A 23,147-nucleotide genomic window follows, 5' to 3' on the forward strand; every position below is an offset into this window, starting at 1 on the left:
CAGACACACACACTCACATATAAAACAGCAGAACGTACTCATGATACCCTAGAATTCTGTTCACTGTAAGTACAGTCAAAGTACTTAGTAATAATTAAGTACACAAATGACTAAAGGTGACACATTTCAACATGTGTCGTCCTGAGAGCTGCTAGATTGAGCTGCTGTGATGGAATATGTGAGGAGAATGAGAACATGCCATGTGGTCCAGCTGGAGTCTCCTCACCCCCTGCTCCCCGCCTCTGGCCCTCTCTCTGACGCTTCTCCGATACATGTCTTCTTCTTCACTAATATCTTCATCTCCTCCTCTTCCTCCTGCTCCCCTCTCTTCATCTCTCTTCTCCTCTTTCTCTTCGTCCTGATCTCTTCTCAGATATGTCTTTGTGTTGTTGTTGAATCACTCCAGCTACTCTGGCCTGCAAGAGTCCACTTGTGAAAAGCACTGGTACAAATGCTTGTATAACATTACACGTTAGGGCCATGTAGCTGATAAGTAGATATAATAAATATGAAATCAGAAAGTATTTATCAGCGCACACAGGCAGCTGCGTTTAGATCCAGTTTGACTGTAAGGGATGTATCCTGGTTTCATGTTTCAGCCTCATTGCTGTGATGTGTAATTACGTGGATTTAATAGTACCACATTATCTCTTATATATATATATATATATATATATATATGTTGCTCTGTTGGAGGAGCCTGTGACTCACGTTTTTCATTGCCATATCTACACTGATGTGCTCATGACAATAAAGCCTTGAAACTTGAAACTGACGGACAAAAGTGTTTCGAGACTTGCAGCAATAATAAGCTCCGCCTTGACCCGTGGTCCAGAGTCACATGGTACGTTTACTGGACTCTGTGGCTTAGAGGTACGTCAGTATTTCTATTATCTTTCACTTTATCTTTCACGGTCAACTTGTGAGATGTTAATATTGAATTTGTGATCATTTTCTACAGTTTTTTTTATTTTTCACACTGTGTGCAAAGCCTTGTTTTAACATGCTGCTGTAACGGAAAACAATCCACATTTAGGATCAATAAAGTCTTATCACATTATACTTAGGAAGGTACCATGTTGTTATCAAGGGGAAGTCAAAAACAATAATGTTATTATTATAATGATATATTATGGTACTTGTTGATGAATTAGCCGAACCATAAAAATAATACAAATTATAAATGACAGCTTTAGAAATATAACTTCTTGCTAACGTTTCTCCCATAGATCCATAATCTGTTTTGACATTTTATTGATTTACAATCAAATGGAAAATTAAACATGGATTCATGGATTCATACTTCCTGAATGCTGCAGAGATGAACAAAGCTGTGAAACATATTTTACCGTCAGACTCGAGTCACAGTGGATCAAAGCATCAGCTAACTGTCACACATACATTTACTGTACGGTACAGACGCTGCTGCTGCTGACTGTTCTGTCAAGTGTGTTTTGTTAGTTTCCCACCAGGGGGCGCTGCAGCTGCTGCTTTAACCTCCTTCCTTTTATCTGTCCATCACTTCCTCTGCCTCTCAATTCTCCTGCTGCAGTCTTCCAGCTTCCTCCTTACATTTTACTCATCTAATCCATGGATGTATAATAAAATCGAATCCCTCAATCCCTCGCGGTATTTTCTGTGTGTGTGTGTGTGTGTGTGTGTGTGGTGTGTGTGCGCGCGCGCGCAACACGTTCTCACTCCCATCCCGTCACATATTGACGGACGGTCAGGGCCCCTCCCCGTCACTCTATTACGTACAGGGTACCCCTTGGAAGTCAGGCTTCTACGGGCAGGGCGTCCCATAGACCTTCATAGACCACGTGATCAACAACAATGGCCGCCCTTCGTGTTATTATCGGTGGAAAATGCCTATTTTAAGGTTCATTTGGCCATTAAAATGTGTTTTGATGTCATTTTATGCGATTAATATGAGTTTTTATTTCTGATTATTTGTGCAGTACATGTACATGATGTTTAGTTTGCTAGTTATGACGAAGATTACTTCATGAATTTGTACACATGCATGGTTGCTAAGGTGGTTGCTATGGCGCTGCAACAGCTCCCAGACCACGTGATCAACAACAATGGCCGCCCTTCGTGTTATTCTCGGTGGAAAATGCCTATTTTAAGGTTCATTTCATTAAAATGTGTTTTGATGTCATTTTATGCGAGTAATGAGTTTTTATTTCTGATTATTTGTGCAGTACATGTACATGATGTTTAGTTTGCTAGTTATGACGAAGATTACTTTATGAATGCTAACGTTTTTTTGGTGGAAATATGTTTTTTCACAGCAGAGTCACCCTCTGTACTTGGACTTATTGGGAGAATCTAAAGGCAAGAACATCCCAAATATTCATTTAGGTCTTTATTTTAGACCTTTAGTGTTGCCGTCTGTGAGGAAAATGCATGGGGCTCAGAGCCTCAGGATACTGAAATCTGTATTTTTAAAATCTTTTTTCCTTCTAATTTGTTATTCTTTTCAAAATAACACACTGTTATTTACTCACCAATAACACACAATTATCCTTGCTTTTATTTATTGGTTTAATTCTATAATCTCTGTCTTTTTAGGCGTTCGTCAGGAACTGAATTTCAAAATAAAAATAACCGGAAACAGACGTAGGCCTATAAGGGACATTTCGAGCATCATTGCGATTGTCAACATTTTTGAGTTTAGGATGGCCGAAGACACTACACTACCCATAATCCCCAGCTATCGTTTAGGACTACAGTCCCCGTGATTAATCTTCAAGGTCTGGGATTGGATGTTGGAGTGGCAGTGCTCCAAGGTTACAGCGTCAAACAGCTGTTTGAAATGGAACAAAACCACGCCAGACTATCCAAAACTGGAATCGAACGCCCCCCCAGAACTACACACTACACACTACACTATTGTGTTTCGCAAAACACATTGGGGAGGGGCCCTGACCGTCTGTCAATATGTGACGGGATGGGAGTGAGAACGTGTGTGTGTGTGTGTGTGTGTGTGTGTGTGTGTGTGTGTGTGTGTGTGTGTGTGTGTGTACCAGGCGGACGTAGTTGTGCAGCAGCGGCAGAGGGAAGAGGCTTTCCAGAGCCGACTCGTGGAGACACGACTCAGACAGACCTGTCGGAAACACACAGGCGGGAAACTCACACCACCATTCCTCAAATCCTCTCCGATCAGAAGCAGAGTCACTTCGCGGCTGAGAGCCCTTCAGATTAACCTCAAACTAAAACGCTACAGGTTCAACGCTCAAAACATTCAACAGCTGTAACGAATAATCTGCTGATTGTTGAACATGCTGTTTGCAATATGGACGCTCCTGCTTTCTCTCCTTTTTGTATCACATTCAGCGTTGGGCTTTCCATGATAAAACAAGACATTAAACGCCTCTCTAGATTAAGATGTCAATACATTGTATACAAATCATCGTATTCACAGGTTCAATGCCCTGAATGCAACATATAATAACCAACTATTTATAAATGGACTGACTAACCGTAGTTTGTCGTTAACTGAAGAGAATGTGGCGTGCCAGTCCGCACTTTTATCATTCGATATGATGCAATCAATTACATTTAATTCAGATGTTGGCTGATAATTAATGAGTTATTCTTGGAAACTGGTTAATGTTCCTTTATGTGGTTTGACTCATCGCTGCCCACGCTACAAATGAATCCAAAGTGTTTTTAGTCTCCTCTCATCCTCCAGATAACATTTTAATCCTCTCTGATATTCGCTCTGGTTCTGGCTCGGTGCTGCACAATGAGTTTGGGTTGCCAGGTTGGTACCTTTGAGGCGGATGGTGACGCTCTGACTCAGGGGCTTCCTGACCAGATCCCAGGGGGAGAGAGGCAGCTCCTGATCTGGCAACCACGCTGTGTCTCCTGCAGGAGAACAGAAGGGAACAACAATCAAACAAACCTGTTGTACAATCATCAGGATCAATCAGGATCAGTCCGGATCAGAAATACCTTTTATTATCCCGGGGGAAACAGGTAAGAAAGAGATAAAGGAAACAGATAAGAAGTAAACATATTTTGTTATTGTCAATTTGTAAATAATGTATATTTTCTACTTTTTTGTTTATTTCTAGTCTTTTGAATGTGTATTGTACAATGCCATGTCTTTTATGCTGCTGCAACACAAACATTTCCCACATTTGGATCAATAAAGTATTATCTTATCTTATATGCGATAAAGATATCAAATAAGATATATAAATATAAGTAATTCACTGTCCAATAAAAGAGCAAATAAAGTAATAAATATACATAGATATGGTAACAGCTTAGAGATGTCCCGCCCTTTAGCCTATCACGTTCAATGTGTTGGAGCGCTAGCCAATAGAGACGTGAGTGTTCCATAGTGATGTCATTATGTTCAGGAAGTAAACAAAGGAGTCCAATGGAGGCGTTTCAGTCAGGGCGTGTTTCTCAATGTCGAGGAAGGCTGCTCTAACGTTCTTGTTGGAAAGTAAAAACGTTCAGTTTGGACTCGCTTTGTTCTTCATTCGTGTTGGAGCGCCAGCCAATAGAGACGTGAGTGTTGCGTAGTGATGTCATTATGTTCAGGAAGTAAGTCCAATGGAGGTGTTTCAGGCAGGGGGGAGTGTGTGGGAGAGGGATTTTAGCCTTTGCAGCCATTTACATGCACTAAAACCTATAACACACTACAGGAAAGGGAAACCCCTAAAAAGCAGAATAGGGCCCCTTTAAAAAGAATGAATGTTCAGCGACTAACGAGGAGACAGCTCTGCAGTAAGCTCGGAAAGCTTTCAGGAGGTTTAATTCCCCGTGCTGACAGGCAGTAAAGCTTTTTGTAGAACTCCCCATTTGTTCTGACAACCAAACCATATAATAGCTTTACTTTTCTTTCATCCCGAGAGAAACCGTGGAGGCAAAAGTTGGAGGTGTCTCTCACTAATTGAACCGCCGAATTTATGACTCGGCTCACATTGAACTTCCATTTGTCAAAGAAATGACCCTGCTGCACTGTGGCTATTAACTGCAGAGCAAACGTTAGCTAAGTCTGCAAATAATATTTAAATATTGGTTTGTCATCTCCTTATTTATCTGGATAATCAATTAGTCCTTTTGTCTATACTAAATATTAAATAGCCTTCATTAAATGTAAGAAGACACACACATTGGCTTCAGCTGATATTTAAATGCATTTATCTGAACTATCCCCCAAAGCCCCAACGGACTGGAATACTTTACCTGCTGCTATTAGATCTTGCATCGTTGGGTCTGTTTAAACATGCATTATCATCTCACTTTCAACTGGTCTGTTCTTGATATTGATGAAACTGATCTGCTCGACTGTCTCTCAAATTCTAATGATTGTATGTATTACTTGAATTTTACTAAACAGACTGTACGTGGTTTGTCTTGTTTTGCTTTTTGTTTATGTATGTCTGTAAGTTGTTGCTATTGTCGGGACCCCCAATAAATAAAATGTCTATATATAATACAAAAGCAGAACATTGTCAAAAAGGACATATCCTGCTGATGTTCAGGTGTATATCAGTATGTAGTGTCTCTACTTTAAAGAGTCCTCTCCTGCTGATGTTCAGGTGTATATCAGTATGTAGTGTCTCTACTTTAAAGAGTCCTCTCCAGCTGATGTTCAGGTGTATATCAGTATGTAGTGTCTCTACTTTAAAGAGTCCTCTCCTGCTGATGTTCAGGTGTATATCAGTATGTAGTGTCTCTACTTTAAAGAGTCCTCTCCTGCTCATGTTCAGGTGTATATCAGTATGTAGTGTCTCTACTTTAAAGAGTTCTCTCCTGCTGATGTTCAGGTGTATATCAGTATGTAGTGTCTCTACTTTAAAGAGTCCTCTCCTGCTGATGTTCAGGTGTATATCAGTATGTAGTGTCTCTACTTTAAAGAGTCCTCTCCAGCTGATGTTCAGGTGTATATCAGTATGTGGTGTCTCTACTTTAAAGAGTCCTCTCCTGCTGATGTTCAGGTGTATATCAGTATGTAGTGTCTCTACTTTAAAGAGTCCTCTCCTGCTGATGTCCAGGTGTATATCAGTATGTGGTGTCTCTACTTTAAAGAGTCCTCTCCTGCTGATGTTCAGGTGTATATCAGTATGTAGTGTCTCTACTTTAAAGAGTCCTCTCCTGCTGATGTTCAGGTGTATATCAGTATGTAGTGTCTCTACTTTAAAGAGTCCTCTTCTTCTGATGTTCAGGTGTATATCAGTAGGTAGTGTCTCTACTTTAAAGAGTCCTCTCCTGCTGATGTTCAGGTGCATCTCAGTATGTAGTGTCTCTACTTTAAAGAGTCCTCTCCTTCTGATGTTCAGGTGTATATCAGTATGTAGTGTCTCTACTTTAAAGAGTCCTCTTCTTCTGATGTATATCAGTATGTAGTGTCTCTACTTTAAAGAGTCCTCTCCTGCTGATGTTCAGGTGTATATCAGTATGTAGTGTCTCTACTTTAATGAGTCCTCTCCTGCTGATGTTCAGGTGTATATCAGTAGGTAGTGTCTCTACTTTAAAGAGTCCTCTTCTTCTGATGTTCAGGTGTATATCAGTAGGTAGTGTCTCTACTTTAAAGAGTCCTCTGCTGCTGATGTTCAGGTGTATATCAGTAGGTAGTGTCTCTACTTTAAAGAGTCCTCTTCTTCTGATGTTCAGGTGTATATCAGTATGTAGTGTCTCTACTTTAAAGAGTCCTCTCCTGCTGATGTTCAGGTGTATATCAGTATGTAGTGTCTCTACTTTAAAGAGTCCTCCCCTGCTGATGTTCAGGTGTATATCAGTATGTAGTGTCTCTACTTTAAAGAGTCCTCTCGTGATGATGTTCAGGTGTATATCAGTATGTAGTGTCTCTACTTTAAAGAGTCCTCTCCTGCTGATGTTCAGGTGCATATCAGTGTGTAGTGTCTCTACTTTAAAGAGTCCTCTCCTGCTGATGTTCAGGTGTATATCAGTATGTAGTGTCTCTACTTTAAAGAGTCCTCTCCTGCTGATGCTCAGGTGTATATCAGTATGTAGTGTCTCTACTTTAAAGAGTCCTCTCCTGCTGATGTTCAGGTTCATATCAGTGTGTAGTGTCTCTACTTTAAAGAGTCCTCTCCTGCTGATGCTCAGTTGCATATCAGTTTGTAGTGTCTCTACTTTAAAGAGTCCTGTCCTGCTGATGTTCAGGTGTATATCAGTATGTAGTGTCTCTACTTTAAAGAGTCCTCTCCTGCTGATGTTCAGGTGTATATCAGTATGTAGTGTCTCTACTTTAAAGAGTCCTCTCCTGCTGATGTTGAGGTGTATATCAGTATGTAGTGTCTCTACTTTAAAGAGTCCTCTCCTGCTGATGTTCAGGTGTATATCAGTATGTAGTGTCTCTACTTTAAAGAGTCCTCTCCTGCTGATGTTCAGGTGTATCTCAGTATGTAGTGTTTCTACTTTAAAGAGTCCTCTCCTGCTGATGTTCAGGTGTATATCAGTATGTAGTGTCTCTACTTTAAAGAGTCCTCTCCTGCTGATGTTCAGGTGTATATCAGTATGTAGTGTCTCTACTTTAAAGAGTCCTCTCCTGCTGATATTCAGGTGTATATCAGTATGTAGTGTCTCTACTTTAAAGAGTCCTGTCCTGCTGATGTTCAGGTGTATATCAGTATGTAGTGTCTCTACTTTAAAGAGTCCTCTCCTGCTGATGTTCAGGTGTATATCAGTATGTAGTGTCTCTACTTTAAAGAGTCCTCTCCTGCTGATGTTCAGGTGTATATCAGTATGTAGTGTCTCTACTTTAAAGAGTCCTCTCCTGCTGATGTTCAGGTGTATATCAGTATGTAGTGTCTCTACTTTAAAGAGTCCTCTCCTGCTGATGTTCAGGTGTATATCAGTATGTAGTGTCTCTACTTTAAAGAGTTTCTCTCCTGCTGATGTTCAGGTGTATATCAGTATGTAGTGTCTCTACTTTAAAGAGTCCTCTCCTGCTGATGCTGAGAATCTCATTTGCAATGCTGACCTGGCCAAGAAGGCAGCAATGTTACACATAACACAAACATATAAAATACAGAGAACATAACTAAGAAAACAAAAGACAAGAAAGCAGTCACTACATTGAGCACATTAGGACAGTAAGAAAGAGCAGCTGGTAGTAAGGACTTCAGACAACTTCAATCTAACACATGCTATTGAGACAAGTGCCCTCAGCTTGAGGCGTGATTGAAGGTCGTTCCAAGACCAAGGACCATAATGAAAAAGACTCATTTTCCCAGCCTCAGTCCGCACAGCAGGACCCTGGACCCGTATCCAGGCTCTGGGTCTGAGCTTGTGAGAGTCACAAACTGGAGCAAATCTGGCACATATGTACAGTGGAAGCTTTCCTAAAATGGCTTTATACATTAATAAAAACCAATGCTGCATCCTACGCATAGCAAGTGAGGACCATCCAGTCAGGCTATACAGTTTATATATAACGCCGTGCAGCATGGTAGAGTGGGTCAGGTTTGGCCAAAACAGTGGGACAGGAAAATCTATAAATGGTATCACCGTAGTCCAGCTGGGACAGGAATAAGCCAGAGACCAACCTTTTACGGGATGAAGTTGAAAAACAACATTTAAGTCTGTAAAGGAAGCCAAGAGTGAATTTCACTCTTAGTTAGAACTTCAACATGGTGTTTGAAGTTCAGATTACTGTCCAACCAAAAGCCTCTACATGTCTCCATGCTTTAATGTTCAAAAAGCTCTTTATTCTTCTCCTACTGCCTGTGCTGCAGCACCTCTTTTCACCCTCTTTCTGAAACCAGAGCCCAGTCAGCTCTGATTGGTTAGCTGTTAGCTCTGTTGTGATTGGTCAGCTTGAGATTTTAGTCTTTACAGAAAAAAAATGATGAAACATGTTCTCCTTTTAGTGATAAATTAGAGACACAGAATATCAGGATAGAAAAATATATATGTCACATTTCAAGATATATATCGTGATAGTGCTCTGACCTAGTTTATTTATATCTAAAATGAAAAACACAAGTGTTACATGCCTCGATTTTATTTAATCAGCGATTCATATTGATAAATATATTAGGTGTGCTCCATATTTGCATTTCCCTTTTTTAAATTATTTCACAAATTAACTCTTGACTGTTAGACATTTTGTTTTGCAATTGTTCCAATATCTGTTTTTGTAGATTGCAAATGTCTCTTCTGATGAACTCACTGAAACATCTGTTCCTTTGTGCTGCTGATATCTCGGTCAGGACATTCATGTAAACAAGATTAAAGAGGACGTTTGTTCGTGAAATAATTAATTCTCCTCTGAGCGACAAATTCACAGACTCCGAGATGCAGTTGAATTGTTGTTGTTCTGTCAAAAGGCTGCCAACACAAACACACACACGTTGAAGGGAGTGAGACACAGACACCAAACACTGTCTGCAGTTTGATCCCCGTCGACACGGAAGAGAAACATTTTCTCCTAAATTGGCGACGAAGCCCCCCCCCCATCTCATCCATTATGCATCTGTCTGCTGCGAGTGCTGTCTTTCATTATCATCCCCAAAAAACACACACAGACACACACACACACACACACACACACACACACACACACACACACACACACACACACACACACACACACACACACACACACTGAATTTCCTAAACAATGTCACAATCAATTCCTACATTAAAAGTCATGGTAGAAAAAAATACCAGAATTTCCCGACACATTTATTAAAAATAATTGTATAGTATGTCAAAATATAAAAAATATTTTTGAATGTCATAGTGTTGAATTCAATTTGTTTTCATCCTGTAAAATGTCATAAGAGCACAGTATGCCAACAATATTTTAGCAAAGAAATGCCCTGTATTTTTAAAGAATGTCAGAAAATGATATAAGAATTGCTCAAATTCCAATTCCATGATTACAAATTGTGTTTTATGTCAAAAATGTCATGAAAAAAAAGTCCTAAATTCCGCAGTGTAGTATATTAACACATTTAAACTGGCAAAACGCACAGTATGCAATTAAGAATACAAAGTAAAAGATGCTAGTATTTTTCATGTCAAAAAATATAAATCATAAAACATGCAACACACAGAAACAGACTCTCTCTCTCCAAAACATACACACAACAACAATAGCAAACCAACACACATGTGAAACCCTATCGTTGAACCGGCCTCTTGTGTTTGAGGCCACGCACTGAGGACATCTGATCCCCAGAAAACACAGACACACTCTGCACATGTTCCAACAACTGAATTATTCATCACCTCAAAACAAGAAGAAGAAGAAGAAGAAGACTGTTTTGTAATATTGCTTTAATTGGAATTTCCCAATTTCGTATCAATAAAATAGGGCTGTCCAGAATACAATTTTTCGGGCTCCGGATATCCGGTAGTCATCAGCAGCGAATATTCGGCCTGCGCGGGGGGGGGTGCGTAGTAATCAGCAGCGAACCACTTCAGCACGTGTATTTTTGTTTATTCACGGCATTCATTTTGTTATTCTACAGTATTGTTGTTTTATAGTTATTTGTTAATGTAACCCAATTTGTGTTCTTTGAAATTTAAAAGGATATCGCATTGTGTTTGTTACTTTCGTTGCAGTTGTATATGTCTTAAGTGTAATTTGGCTTGGCTTCCTATTTCGTATGGACATGCTTTTATTTTGAAGGAGAGTTAGCGCTGTTGACAGGAAGTTGTTGTTGCTATGGAAACAACGTGACGGAGATTCACCGAGAAAAGTAATATCTACATATAAAAGACGGAGAAAGTAAACGATAATGTTTATGGTTCAGTGTTAGCACGCCCGAAGAGGCACAAGCTCTTACGTTGATATTGGAGATTTCAATAAAAAACGAAAAAGAAAAAAACGAATATCCGAATAACGAAATTGAAACCCGAATAGTACTCCAACGAACGAATATTCGGATATTCGGGTACAGCCCTACAATAAAGTATCCCACCCCTCGCTGTTTCCCGTGTTTTGTTATAACCGGGGTCAGATCCCTGGAGCACACGTCGGTCCAGGTTCATCTGTCCTTCCTGTATCTTCTAGAGGTGTTCATTTCTTACCAGAAGGTTATTCAATGTAGGATTTCCTCCACAATCAACATATAAATAAACAATTAAATCCTCACATGATGGCCAAAAACTGTGATAAAGATCTAAATGTAAAAGTAAAGCATGCTGATAAGAAAGGGATAATATTAATTGCTGGTTTCCTGTGTGCTATTTGCTTGCATGAACACCCTACACATGTGTTATACTATATCTACTAGCCTCGTATGCTGGACTGGAATCAACACACATCGAGACTAATTGCTGCGCACATATTCATGTAATAAACTGCCTCAACGACTTAAAAATAAAGTATTATAACAAACAAAGAAAAAGGAGATATTAAAAGAGGCATTTGACTTAAAAACCCACCTATGATGAAGGAGGCGATGCTGCTGGAGCTGAGGCCCAGCGGAGGGCGCTGCTCCTCCTCCCCGCAGACAGAGGAGAGGAAGGAGGTGAAGGAGGAGCTGAGGCTGGATCTCAGCTGGCTCCAGGGCGTGTCCCGGTGCACCGTCACCCGGCCCAGAACCAGAGGGTGGACCCCCTGCTGAGCCTCCTCCTCCAGAGCCTCCACCGGACACATGGAGCCCAGACCTCCTCCACCTGAACACTGGAGGAGCACCAGCACCCGGTACGAGTCTGCAGGACAGAGAACGCTCTTTAAAGGTCCCCTATCATACTGTTTTTCATCAATATATTACAGGTCTATATATATATATACAGAACATATATACAGAACATGTCTCTGATTGGCTGAACCACCAAACAGATCTATAGGCGCATTCACACCGGAGTACTTTTCCCGTTTAGTTCCGTTAGTACCCCTTATGTCGCGTTCACACCAAAAAGAGTACTTAGTGCCGGGAGCTTTTACCCCTATTTGCAGTGCCTGCTAGAGAGGTGGGACTCTCCTGGGGAGAAAAAAATACCAATTTCTGATTGGCTGGGCGGATTGCAAACCACGCCCCGTATAAAGGTTTTGTGAAGCCGCCATTGTATTTGCTGGCATTAGCATTATTAGCATTAGCATTAGCCCTGCGCACTAACGGAGAGAGAATAACTTATGGCAACACAAAATAAAACATGGGAGCGGTGGAGATGAGGAGGTGTCGGCTTTCTGGTGATTTACTCGGAAGGCTTCAGAAGCTGCAGGGAGTCCCAGCAGCTTCTACTGAAGCCAGTCCCCAACTCCGGGGTCTTTGGGTGGCAGTATACGCCCTGAAGTGGTTTGCGGCCTGCCAGTAAGCCCAAAGCAGAAGAAGAAGAAGTGACATCAGCGGCCTCATTTGCGTAATCCTCCCCCAGGGAAAAGTACTCCGGTGTGAACGCGATTGGTACTTAGTGCCGGGGCACTAAGTACGGCAAAGTACTTGGTGTGAAAGCGGCTATTGCAGCATTACCCATAATCCCCTCTGTTTCAGCCCTGTTTCCAAAGTGCTGATTCTCTGTCTGTTACTTTAGATGAAAATAAGGAGCCCCTCCCCACGCCCCTCTGAGAGAGATTTGGTTACAAAGAACTCAATGGTGCTCTAGGAGGAGATTCAGGTGATAAGGGGGGGGGGGGTTACCTTGGTTGCTGATTGGCTAACGGTTACACAAGACAACACATCGTGATGACATCATAAAGTGGCCAAAATCTGATCAGCTCATTTTCAGACAGGCTTTTATAGAAATGGATCAAAAAGAGAGAGAATCTTTGTTCCTGAAACTTTCAGAGTCTCTTTCCACAGAGGGGACACATGTTGATGTAGAAGAGACATGAAGAAGAGGGGACACATGTTGATGTAGAAGAGACATGGAGAAGAGGGGACACATGTTGATATAGAAGAGACATGAAGAAGAGGGGACACATGTTGATGTAGAAGAGACATGGAGAAGAGGGGACACATGTTGATGTAGAAGAGACATGAAGAAGAGGAGACACATGTTGATGTAGAAGAGACACGAAGAAGAGGGGACACATGTTGATGTAGAAGAGACATGAAGAAGAGGGGACACATGTTGATGTAGGAGAGACATGAAGAAGAGGGGACACATGATGATGTAGAAGAGACATGAAGAAGAGGGGACACATGTTGATGTAGAAGAGACATGAAGAAGAGGGGACACATGTTGATGTAGAAGAGACATGAGGAAGAGGGGACACATGTTGATGTAGAAGAGACATGAAGAAGAGGGGACACATGTTGATGTAGAAGAGACATGGAGAAGAGGGGACACATGGTGATGTAGAAGAGACATGAAGAAGAGGGGACACATGTTGATGTAGAGGAGACATGGAGAAGAGGGGACACATGTTGATGTAGAAGAGACATGGAGAAGAGGGGACACATGTTGATGTAGAAGAGACATGAAGAAGAGGGGACACATGTTGATGTAGAAGAGACATGGAGAAGAGGGGACACATGTTGATGTAGAAGAGACATGAAGAAGAGGGGACACATGTTGATGTAGAAGAGACATGGAGAAGAGGGGACACATGTTGATGTAGAAGAGACATGAAGAAGAGGGGACACATGTTGATGTAGAAGAGACATGGAGAAGAGGGGACACATGTTGATGTAGAAGAGACATGAAGAAGAGGGGACACATTTTGTGTTTCCACGACAGCAACAAGCGGAAACTCACGGAGGTTTTCCAGCAGGTCTTTGCAGTCATCAGTAGCCACGTCGTGAATAGTGCGATTGCATTTATCCCTCCTCTCGATGTCCTGCTCACCGTGGCTGCACAGCACCTCCAGACACTCCTACACACACACACACACACACACACACACACACACACACACACACACACACACACACACACACACACACACACACACACACACACACACACACACACACACACACACACACACACACACACACACAGTACATCAACGATGGAGGGAGTCTCATTCACATTCCAGTCAGACCCTGGCTGGAGTCTAGTCCGGTGTCTCCTGCATGTCCTTGAGGTCAGCGGTCCATTAACCTGCTGCTGAGGAGACTGGCGGCCGGACGTTAGCGCAGGTAGAGTCAGTGAGGTGTAAATACAGAGTGGAAACCTTTCAAGGTGATATCATAGCTGTGTGTTGACTTCATTTGGTTCCACTCTCCTTGATTTCCTTGTATACCTATGATAGTCCGTATGAGGAAGTCCGTTCAGTCCTATTGTAACCACGGTGATCTGTGATGTGTTGGCCATCTTTTTGATCCGTTTATATTATTTTCAGACGGGTATTTGCCTCCAAAAAGTAGATTTTTTTTAAAACGTAGGCTGCAGATTTACAACCGACTGTATTTGCATTCAAATGCTAACGCCCTGTGGAGTTAGCTACTAAGCTAACAGGCCATTTATTTCATTTGAATTGCTTATGTCTTATTACATTGCATAATTGGTTGAATTTCTTTCGAATAATAAATAAAACTAACTTTCTTCGCATCTTTGAGGAGAAGGATTTAAATGTATCGATGAAGCTACATTTCTTTTTGAGTTATGTATAGAGTTACGTGTCCATCCGTAACTCCACTGGTGGTCCGTGAGCGCCCCCTAGTGGTCCGTGAGTATATTGGTAAAATTTCACATTTGAAATAAATAAATACATTTAAGTTTTTCGCACTCTCGCGGGAATATCTCCGCAATGGAGCGAGCTTAACTTTCACTTTCGATTGCATGATATAGCCCAGATAAACACCTTCGCCACTTGTTTGTACAATTTTCAGGCGATTTGTAAAGAACGATGTGTTTTTGGATATTTGTGGAGTGAGGTGGTCTTCGAGTGTTTTTTTATTGGTTAAGTGGTCCTCGGTATGAAAAAGTTTGAGAAACACTGTGGTAGATGTCTTATATTCCCCCTGCTGTTTGGTAAGTACAGCGGCATGATCACACAGTGAATAAACCGGCTGAAAAACATTGCAGCTTCTCCCGGGTTATGACTAAATAAAGTTTCATGCATCTTTATCGTATATCTCGGCGGCTGCTCCCCACCTTGAGGCCGAGGGCAGCAGCCATGTGAGCGGCCGTCCATCCGTCGCTGTTGTCCCGGTTCAGCAGGGCTTCAGGTAGAGCGAGGGGGGGGTCAGAGGTCACAGCGGGGGGGTCGGAGGTCACAGAGGGGGGGTCACCCTGCGTCCGGTAGCACAGCAGGAGGCGCAGGGTGTCCACGTGTCCGGAGCGCACGGCGGCGTGGAGAGACGAGCAGCCGTCCTGCGCACAGGGAAGAAGAATAATTGTATTTATAATAATATTGTGTACATTTTGCACATATTTTATTCCATTCTATTTCAATGTAAATACTGTTATATTTTATTTGACTATATTTCTTATTATTTTTTAATGTTATTATAGTTTTCTTAAAATAGTTCTCTATCGGTCTTTCTGACAACTCAAGAGAGGTTGAGAAATGTTTAAAATGTTTGTTCTATGATATTTCAATATTTCTGTATTCTGGTATTTTAAGATTTAGTGTTATATATCGTTTTATTTTATTTTATTGTTTTTTACATTTTGTATGATATTTTAATATATATTTTAATTACATTTTGATATTATATATTTTTTCCGCTTGATTTCAAAATGTTTGTTCTATGATATTTTAATATTCATGTTTAGTGATATTTTTAGATATATATTCCATTTTATATTTTATTTTTTAATATATCAATATTTTTGTATCCTCCTCTTCCTCCTCCGTGTTAAATCTTTACGTTCGACCCGTCGTCGGCCATCTTTTCCTGCCTCTATAAATAATCGTGTGCAGAGGAGGTCAGACTTGCTGCAGAGACTCGGGGGGCCTAAATATAGGCTCTGCTCTCGTGCTTCCACGGCAACTAACAAGGCCCTCTGGTTACCATGGAGACCCGTACATTCATTAGCTTGCACCAGTCAGAGGAGAGAAGATTACTTTTATTCTTCTGTTTTTCCTTATATTTGCTCAGAGTATAGTTTATAGAATTGGACTAAAACTGTAGAAATTATAAACAAATAATAGGAAGGAATGTGTGAATGTGTCGGGGGGGGAGTGACTCATCAAATGGCACAATATACATTATATTTTAAATTGCAAAACTACATATATGTGTCGCTATTCCAATTTGTTTAATGTATTTAATGTTACAAAATAAATCCGTAAATACTATGAAATCATCAGGGTAATTTTTTTTTATTAAAAGACAAAAAAAATTGAAACAGCATCTGTAATAAGTAGAAGAAAGTGTGCCTAAGATACACTTCCTGGGTCCTCTCAATTTAGAGGAAATTAGGTTTTGTGACAGTTGAAAACAATAAATAAAAAGATAATCTTATATTATTTATTATCATCGTGGATTGAAAATAGCATTTTAAGGAATTTACAATTAGCAGTTTTGAAAATGTTGACATTTGATATACTAAATAATGAACAAAATCATTCTAATGTGAAACATGATAGAATTTGGATGGAAACCCTGTCTCTAAAATGGATTAAAGGGGACCTATCATGCAAAATGCACTTTTTGATATATTTTATACATAACTATGTGTCCCCGGTGTGTCGGGGAACTCACGCAGCGTCAGAAAATAAACCCTCTCTCTTTTCCTCCGTACCCAAATCTCTAAAAACGGGGAACAACGGAGCTGATCCAGATTAGCGTCCGATATGACGTAACATCTGAAATGTGGACCCACGGCCCAATCAGAAACGTTGCTATCAGAAACAATGCCCGACTGTTTTGGACGTAATATGGTCGGTGTTTACATTAGCATCGCTAACACTCAGAGCTAACCTGTACTGGAGAGCATGTGTGTGAAGAAGCAGGAAGTAGAAAGGAACTCACCTTGTGGTATAACCGGCAAGAGAGAAAGCCTTTGAGCTCCAGGCTGTTTCAGATCCTTTATAATCCATGATATGGAGTTTCATCACGGCAGCATTTAGTTTAGACGGTAGCTGCCGGGTCCCGCATGAGCTCAGACCCCTCCTCTTTTTCTTTATCAATTTTTTTTAATACCCCAAATCAGCACTTTTGAAACAGGAAGTGAAATGGAGGGATATGAAGCATGGCTAGAATGGGCGATCTGTTTGGTATTTTGAGCAAAACACTTCATAGACGTGTTTTCTATATATTTGTATATATGCAATGGCCTAAAAATAGCATGATAGGTGACCTTTAAGTTAAATACAAGGAGTTGAAATCAAAATACGCAATAAAAAGAGCAATTCTATCTTAAATAATACAAATATTAATTTAGATTGAGGCTCTAAAGTTTGACCTCTTTAAACTCACCTGGGACTATATTCACAAAAAGATGGCAAGCACAATTTGTGCCATCTGTCAAAATATACATTTAATGTAGAAACAAAGATGGCATCACACTTTACAGCGGCCTTTAGTATCTAACTTGCTGTCGCGATGCTGTGTCTCATGTGTGGAAGCAGATCACCAATCAGTGTCTGAATGTGAACCACACAAATGTGTTGATTAGTTATCAAATATAATGATCTATAAATAAATATCATTTAGACAAATCTACCTCCTAACAATTTACATAAGTTGATTATTGAAGTTCAGGACAGCTTGAGACTCGCTGATGGAAACCCTTTCTCTAAAGTTGATTAAAATACAAGGAGTTGAAATTAAAATATGCAACTCACGGCGGTGCAGAGCGAGGGCTCGGCCCCGGCGCTCAGCAGGACGCGCACACTCTCCAGACTTCCTGTTTCACACGCCAGGAAGAGGGAGGTCTGCCCCCCCGACGCCGACACATCCACAGCAGCTCCTGCAGACAGCAGCGCCTCCACACAGCTGGGGGGGGGGGGTAGAAACACGCATGTTAATATACACACAAAGTCCAATATATCTATGTCTGTGTGACGATGTTTTCTTCTTTAGAAGGGTCAGATATCTCAGAGGGAACGACCACTAACATACACCGTTGATTTTGTAAACTGTAAATACTAAATAACACCAATAGAAACCTGATTGGTTGGTCGATGTTTTGTTAACCTGAATTTGGGCGTTTTTGGCACCAGACGTTGTAATATAGTTCATTTTGTACATAAGGATCATGCAGTGTGCTTAACCGAAATTAAAACAATAGAGAATTAAAAAAACGTGATTTAAAGGCCGGGGGTAGAAACATGTGAATATACACATACTGTTGATGCTCACAGTATGTCCAATATACGTCTCTGATGTGTCTGATCTTTTTTAGAAGGGTATTCTTGATGAGCTTGCTGAATTTGTTTTAATGATATATTTTTACCTATATTTTGATTTGACCAAACTCAAAAGGCAACATCTCAAATCCAAGTGCTGTAACTGCAAATGTATGTTACTTGGCTGTAACCTCAAAAACCAGCGCGCGCGTGCGTGCGTGTGTGTGTGTGTGTGTGTGTGTGTGTGTGTGTGTGTGTGTGAGAGCTCACCTGCTGTGTCCGTGGGCGGCGGCAAAGTGTAAAGGTGTGAATCCATGTTCATCCGAGACGTCAGCAGGCGATCCAGCCGACAGCAGCAGCTCCACACACTCTGACGGAGAAGACACAAGACCAGTGTTACCTGCCGCCGTACACCAGGAGCCGGCTCAGGCAGGATCAACTAAATACAATAATCATGTCCTATAATATCATTAAAACTACTCAAATACAGAGGACAGTACCACAAACACACACAGTTGATTTTGTAGACTGTAAATCCTAAATAACACCAATAGAAACCTGATTGGTCGGTCGACTGTGTTTTGCTAACCTCAATTTGGGCGTTTATAGTTCATTTGAACAGCACGTGTTGCACATAAGGATCATCCAGTGTGCTTAACCTCAATTAAAACAATAAAGAATACAAAGAAAATGTAATTTAAAGGCTTTCTACTTGAGTACTGTAGGCCAAATTGTCCAAAATCAAAATACACCAGCATTATTTTGTCATGACTTTATTGTTTTACATAGATAGCGACAGCCCTGCCGCATTATTAACACTAGAACCGCCACCGGGTACATCTCACCCGCAGCTGTTTCTTGATTGTATGTCACTTTTTTTCAATAAAATATGAAGTCTCCAGTCCGTGACTCTTCCTGAAAGTCTGTCATGTAGCACCCTCTGTCGCTAAACACTGTCAATACGAAGTCAGATTGAAAAAATTGCCAAAATGTTTTCCATTGATACCGATCAGCGCCCGCGGGTAATATTTACCTTGTAGGAAATGCAGTGATTCTCGCGCTATTGATCTTGCGCGTAAAAATAAACATGACGTGTTGCTATAGCAACGCCTGTTGTTTACTGCGGTTCCTTGAACCAATAGAGAGATAGATAGATAGATGGATAGATGGATGGATGGATAGAGATATATAGATAGATGGATATAGATAGATAGATGGATAGATAGAGAGAGAGATAGATATATAGATAGATAGATAGATAGATGGATAGATGGAAAGATGGAAAGATGGAGAGATAGATGGATAGATGGATAGAATGATAGATGGATAGATGGATAGATAGTTATAGATAGATCGATAGATAGAGGGATAGATGGATGGAGAGATAGATGGATAGATAGTTATAGATAGATGGATAGATGGATGGATGGAAAGATGGATAGATAGATAGATGGATAGATGGATAGATAGATAGATAGATGGATAGAGAGATAGATAGATGGATAGATGGATAGATAGATAGATGGATGGATAGATGGATGGATAGATAGTTATAGATAGATCGATAGATAGAGAGAGAGACACTTTTAGCGATATGTCATACTTCATGCTATCTGCACACGAGATATCAAATGAAAGCTGAGAGTCCACAGATTCTATTGGTCTAAGTCTCATCACTGTGCAATGATCAAACCTCACTGATAGCCCTGTGCTCTAGTATGATAAATAAAAGAACATTGTACCTTAAAATCAATGCATTCTAATAGCGGGTACATTAGCGGGTTCAGGTATACAGCGACCGTAAGAAAGCTTCTGTTTCAGTAGCCTCATTCTGACAGTGGGTTTTAATCGACTGCTTTTCTCCGAAAGATGAAGCATGGTACAGTTATGTCTTCTCCGGCTAAACATCCTGAAATAAATACAACTCCAGAGATATTTCAAAGATACATTCACAATAACTGACATGGCATTTGACTCTCCTACGTTTCCCAGGAGTTGTAGTCGCAGAGTTGGGCTTTTATCTTTACCTACATGACAAGGCATCCAAATGTAGCTGTCTCGTACAATGGTACAGTCCATTCGTCTGAGGATACAGACGGGAATTGTGTGGAAATTGTCCAAGTGTTGCAGAAACACTGATAACAGAAGCATTTGATGAACATTAAAAGCTGATTTAACAAAGCAGAAGTCGGCCAATATTTCACATGTTTGTAGCGACATCAAATACAGATACAGTGTCACATATACATATCCGCACATCAGGGTTTCCGCTAGGATTTTTTCTCACCGGTCAAATGTCCGGGCAGAATTTATTTTACCGGACTAATTTGAAACTTACCGGTCATATTTCAATAATAATAAGAGTTGTGTAGCAGAGTTTCCGTAAGCAGGTACTTACCGGACTATGAGCAGATATGCTTCAGTTTAAAACTCAGTTCACGGGGTCATTTTTATATTGCTTCAGTTTATAATCGTAACAGATCGAAAAATTCAGATTCATTTTTCAATAAATGATTCCACAAACAACACAATTATTACATTCAAACAAACTACTTGTAGTAGATAACGTACATTATTCAGAAGTTTACATCAACTTTGAATAATAACACGGGAGAAACGGAGCCTCTCTTTTCCCCTCTCCCTCCCTCTCTCCCTCTCTCTCCTGACAGCACGTCAGTTTCTCCTGCAGCTCCTGCAGCCCGCTAAACAGAGGGCGGGGCTTCAGGTGATCATGCAGAGCTGCGTGTCTCGGTCAGACTCAGCAGCTGATCTGATCTCTCTCTCTCGTCCGGTTAAACTTCACTCGCGTTTATGTCCATATCGATCAGATCCAGCTCTCTTGATCGGCCTTTATAGAGAGCACCGATCAAACTATTAAGAGTGAATATCGGCCGATAATGACCGGCGGCCGATCGATCGGAGCCTCCCTAATTATTACCAGACATGTTGACGGCAGGTTTTGAATTTACCGGTTTTTAATAAATTTTACCAGCTAAAAACCGGTAATTACCGGCTAACGGAAACCCTGCCGCACATCTGATACTATGAATCCACCAGGAAAAACAGATCTGAATAAAAACAGATTCCTTCTTCGTGTAAAAAAAGAAATACCGTACTTTCCGGACTGTAAAGCGCACCTGCATATGAGCCGCAGCAGCTAAACTGTCCGTCTGTCTTGCTCTCGTTCTGTCTCTCGGTTCCACTTTTACTTTGGCGCGCTACCTGTCTCACTCTTTTCCGGCCTCCAGCTTTTCCTGCTGGAGCCCGCCGCTTAAAGGTGGCGGGCGCGGACCGGTCATAGAGCCCGTAGAGTTAAAGGTGGTTAATTTTACCTGTGAAATCCATAGATGTAGGAGGTCCCCTAGTGGCCGTTAGCTGTACACAGAAAATGGGGAAAAAAGTCGCGGCTTATAGTCCGAAAAGTACGGTACTCCAAATTGCTCTTTAAAATGTGCCTCTTTCTCTTAGCTTCCTACCGCATGTTTTTGCACTTTTCACGTTCCTACATTTTACCAATTTCCCATCCGGAAATCAAATATCAAGTAGTTTAACATAAAAATGTATCTCGGTTTAGGAAAATGAAAACCCGGATGCAGGTTGCATGCAGCCAATGTGCAAACACGTGTTATTAGCAAGCGCTTTTGTTCATACAACTATATGTGCTTTCCTTTTAAGTTACACAAAGTCTTTGGAGAGTGCTCATCCTATCTGCATAGTTCTGTGTGTCTTACTTGTTTTGCTATGAGTTCTACACTCGTGGTAACATGTGTTGTCCTTCAGAACAAATAAAAAGACAGGCTATGTGAAGGAGTGGAGGTAAACGGTGTTCAGAGGAGACGGAAACTATTGTGGGAAAAGAACAGGACGATGACATATTGATGGAGGGAAAGACTAAAGTGTGTGTGTGTGTGTGGTGTGTGTGTGTGTGTGTGTGTGTGTGTGTGTGTGTGTGTGTGTGTGTGTGTGTGAGTGTGTGTGTGCGCGTGCGTGTGTGTGTGTGTGTGTGTCTGTGTGAGTGTGTGTGTGCGTGTGTGAGTGTGTGAGTGTGTGTGAGTGTGTGTGCGTGCGTGCGTGTGCGTGCGTGTGAGTGTGTGCGTGTGTGTTTGTGTGTGTGTGTGTGTGCGTGTGTGAGTGAGTGTGTGTGTGTGTGAGAGTGTGTGTCTGTGTGAGTGTGTGTGTGTCTCTGTGTGTGTGTGAGTGTGTATATGTGTGTGTGTGTGTGTGTGTGTGTGTGTGTGTGGTGTGTGTGTGTGTGTGTGTGTGTGTGTGTGAGTGGGTGTGTGTGTGTGAGTGTCTGTGTGTGTGTGTGTGTGTGTGTGTGTGTGTGTGTGTGTGTGTGTGTGTCTGTGTGTGTGTGTGTGTGTGTGTGTGTGTGTGTGTGTGTGTGTGTGTGTGTGTGTGTGTGTGTGTGTGTGAGTGTGTGTGTGGATCCACCTATAATCCCTGAGCACAGCTGTCCTTCAGCTGCATTAGCCGTGTTTATGGATCAACGCTTCTCGAATGACGATGTTACTAAACATCTCAGCGGGAAGCGGATAGACCTGCACTGTGTGTGTGTGTGTGTGTGTGTGTGTGTGTGTGTGTGTGTGTGTGTGTGTGTGTGTGTGTGTGTGTGTGTGTGTGTGTGTGTGTGTGTGTGTGTAGGAACGAGCCTGCAGACGACACCCATGCTGAGGTTACAGCCCTGACACGACGCTCACAGCACTGCAGACATGATAACGTGCTTATCAGCAGCTGGTCTTTCCCCTCTCGCTCCACGTTCCTATAGCTACATGATAGTGTCTGAAATGAGGTATGAGGTGACCACAAGCTGAAGACGTTTTCCAGCTTAGAACATAAAATACATCAGGAAACACCCGGCTGGTGGATGTCTGAAGCTCGGGTGGTTGACCGGGCGATATGAAAGTGTAAACTGCATCAGACGAAATGCGTCCGCCGTTAGAAATACAATTTGTACCGAAGTATCTTGTGATTATTGCTTGATGTGAAAGATCTCGTGTGAACTCATAAT

General features: G+C 41.3%; 1 protein-coding gene across 1 annotated transcript in view; it reads right to left on the reverse strand.

Moving 5' to 3' along the window:
* The window catches only part of cttnbp2 (cortactin binding protein 2), a 51,104-nt gene that overhangs the window by 17,527 nt on the left and 10,430 nt on the right, over positions 1–23,147 (reverse strand). The window contains exons 3-9 of the mRNA XM_034084880.1: positions 18,407–18,506; positions 17,633–17,783; positions 14,992–15,210; positions 13,648–13,765; positions 11,389–11,658; positions 3,778–3,873; positions 3,030–3,109 (exon numbers count right to left, since the gene is read on the reverse strand). Coding sequence (XP_033940771.1) covers positions 3,030–3,109; positions 3,778–3,873; positions 11,389–11,658; positions 13,648–13,765; positions 14,992–15,210; positions 17,633–17,783; positions 18,407–18,506 — 1,034 coding nt within the window. The remainder of the gene's footprint in view (positions 1–3,029; positions 3,110–3,777; positions 3,874–11,388; positions 11,659–13,647; positions 13,766–14,991; positions 15,211–17,632; positions 17,784–18,406; positions 18,507–23,147) is intronic.

The sequence above is a fragment of the Pseudochaenichthys georgianus genome, chromosome 6 (assembly GCF_902827115.2).
Source record: "Pseudochaenichthys georgianus chromosome 6, fPseGeo1.2, whole genome shotgun sequence".
Classification (NCBI taxonomy): Eukaryota; Metazoa; Chordata; class Actinopteri; order Perciformes; family Channichthyidae; genus Pseudochaenichthys; species Pseudochaenichthys georgianus.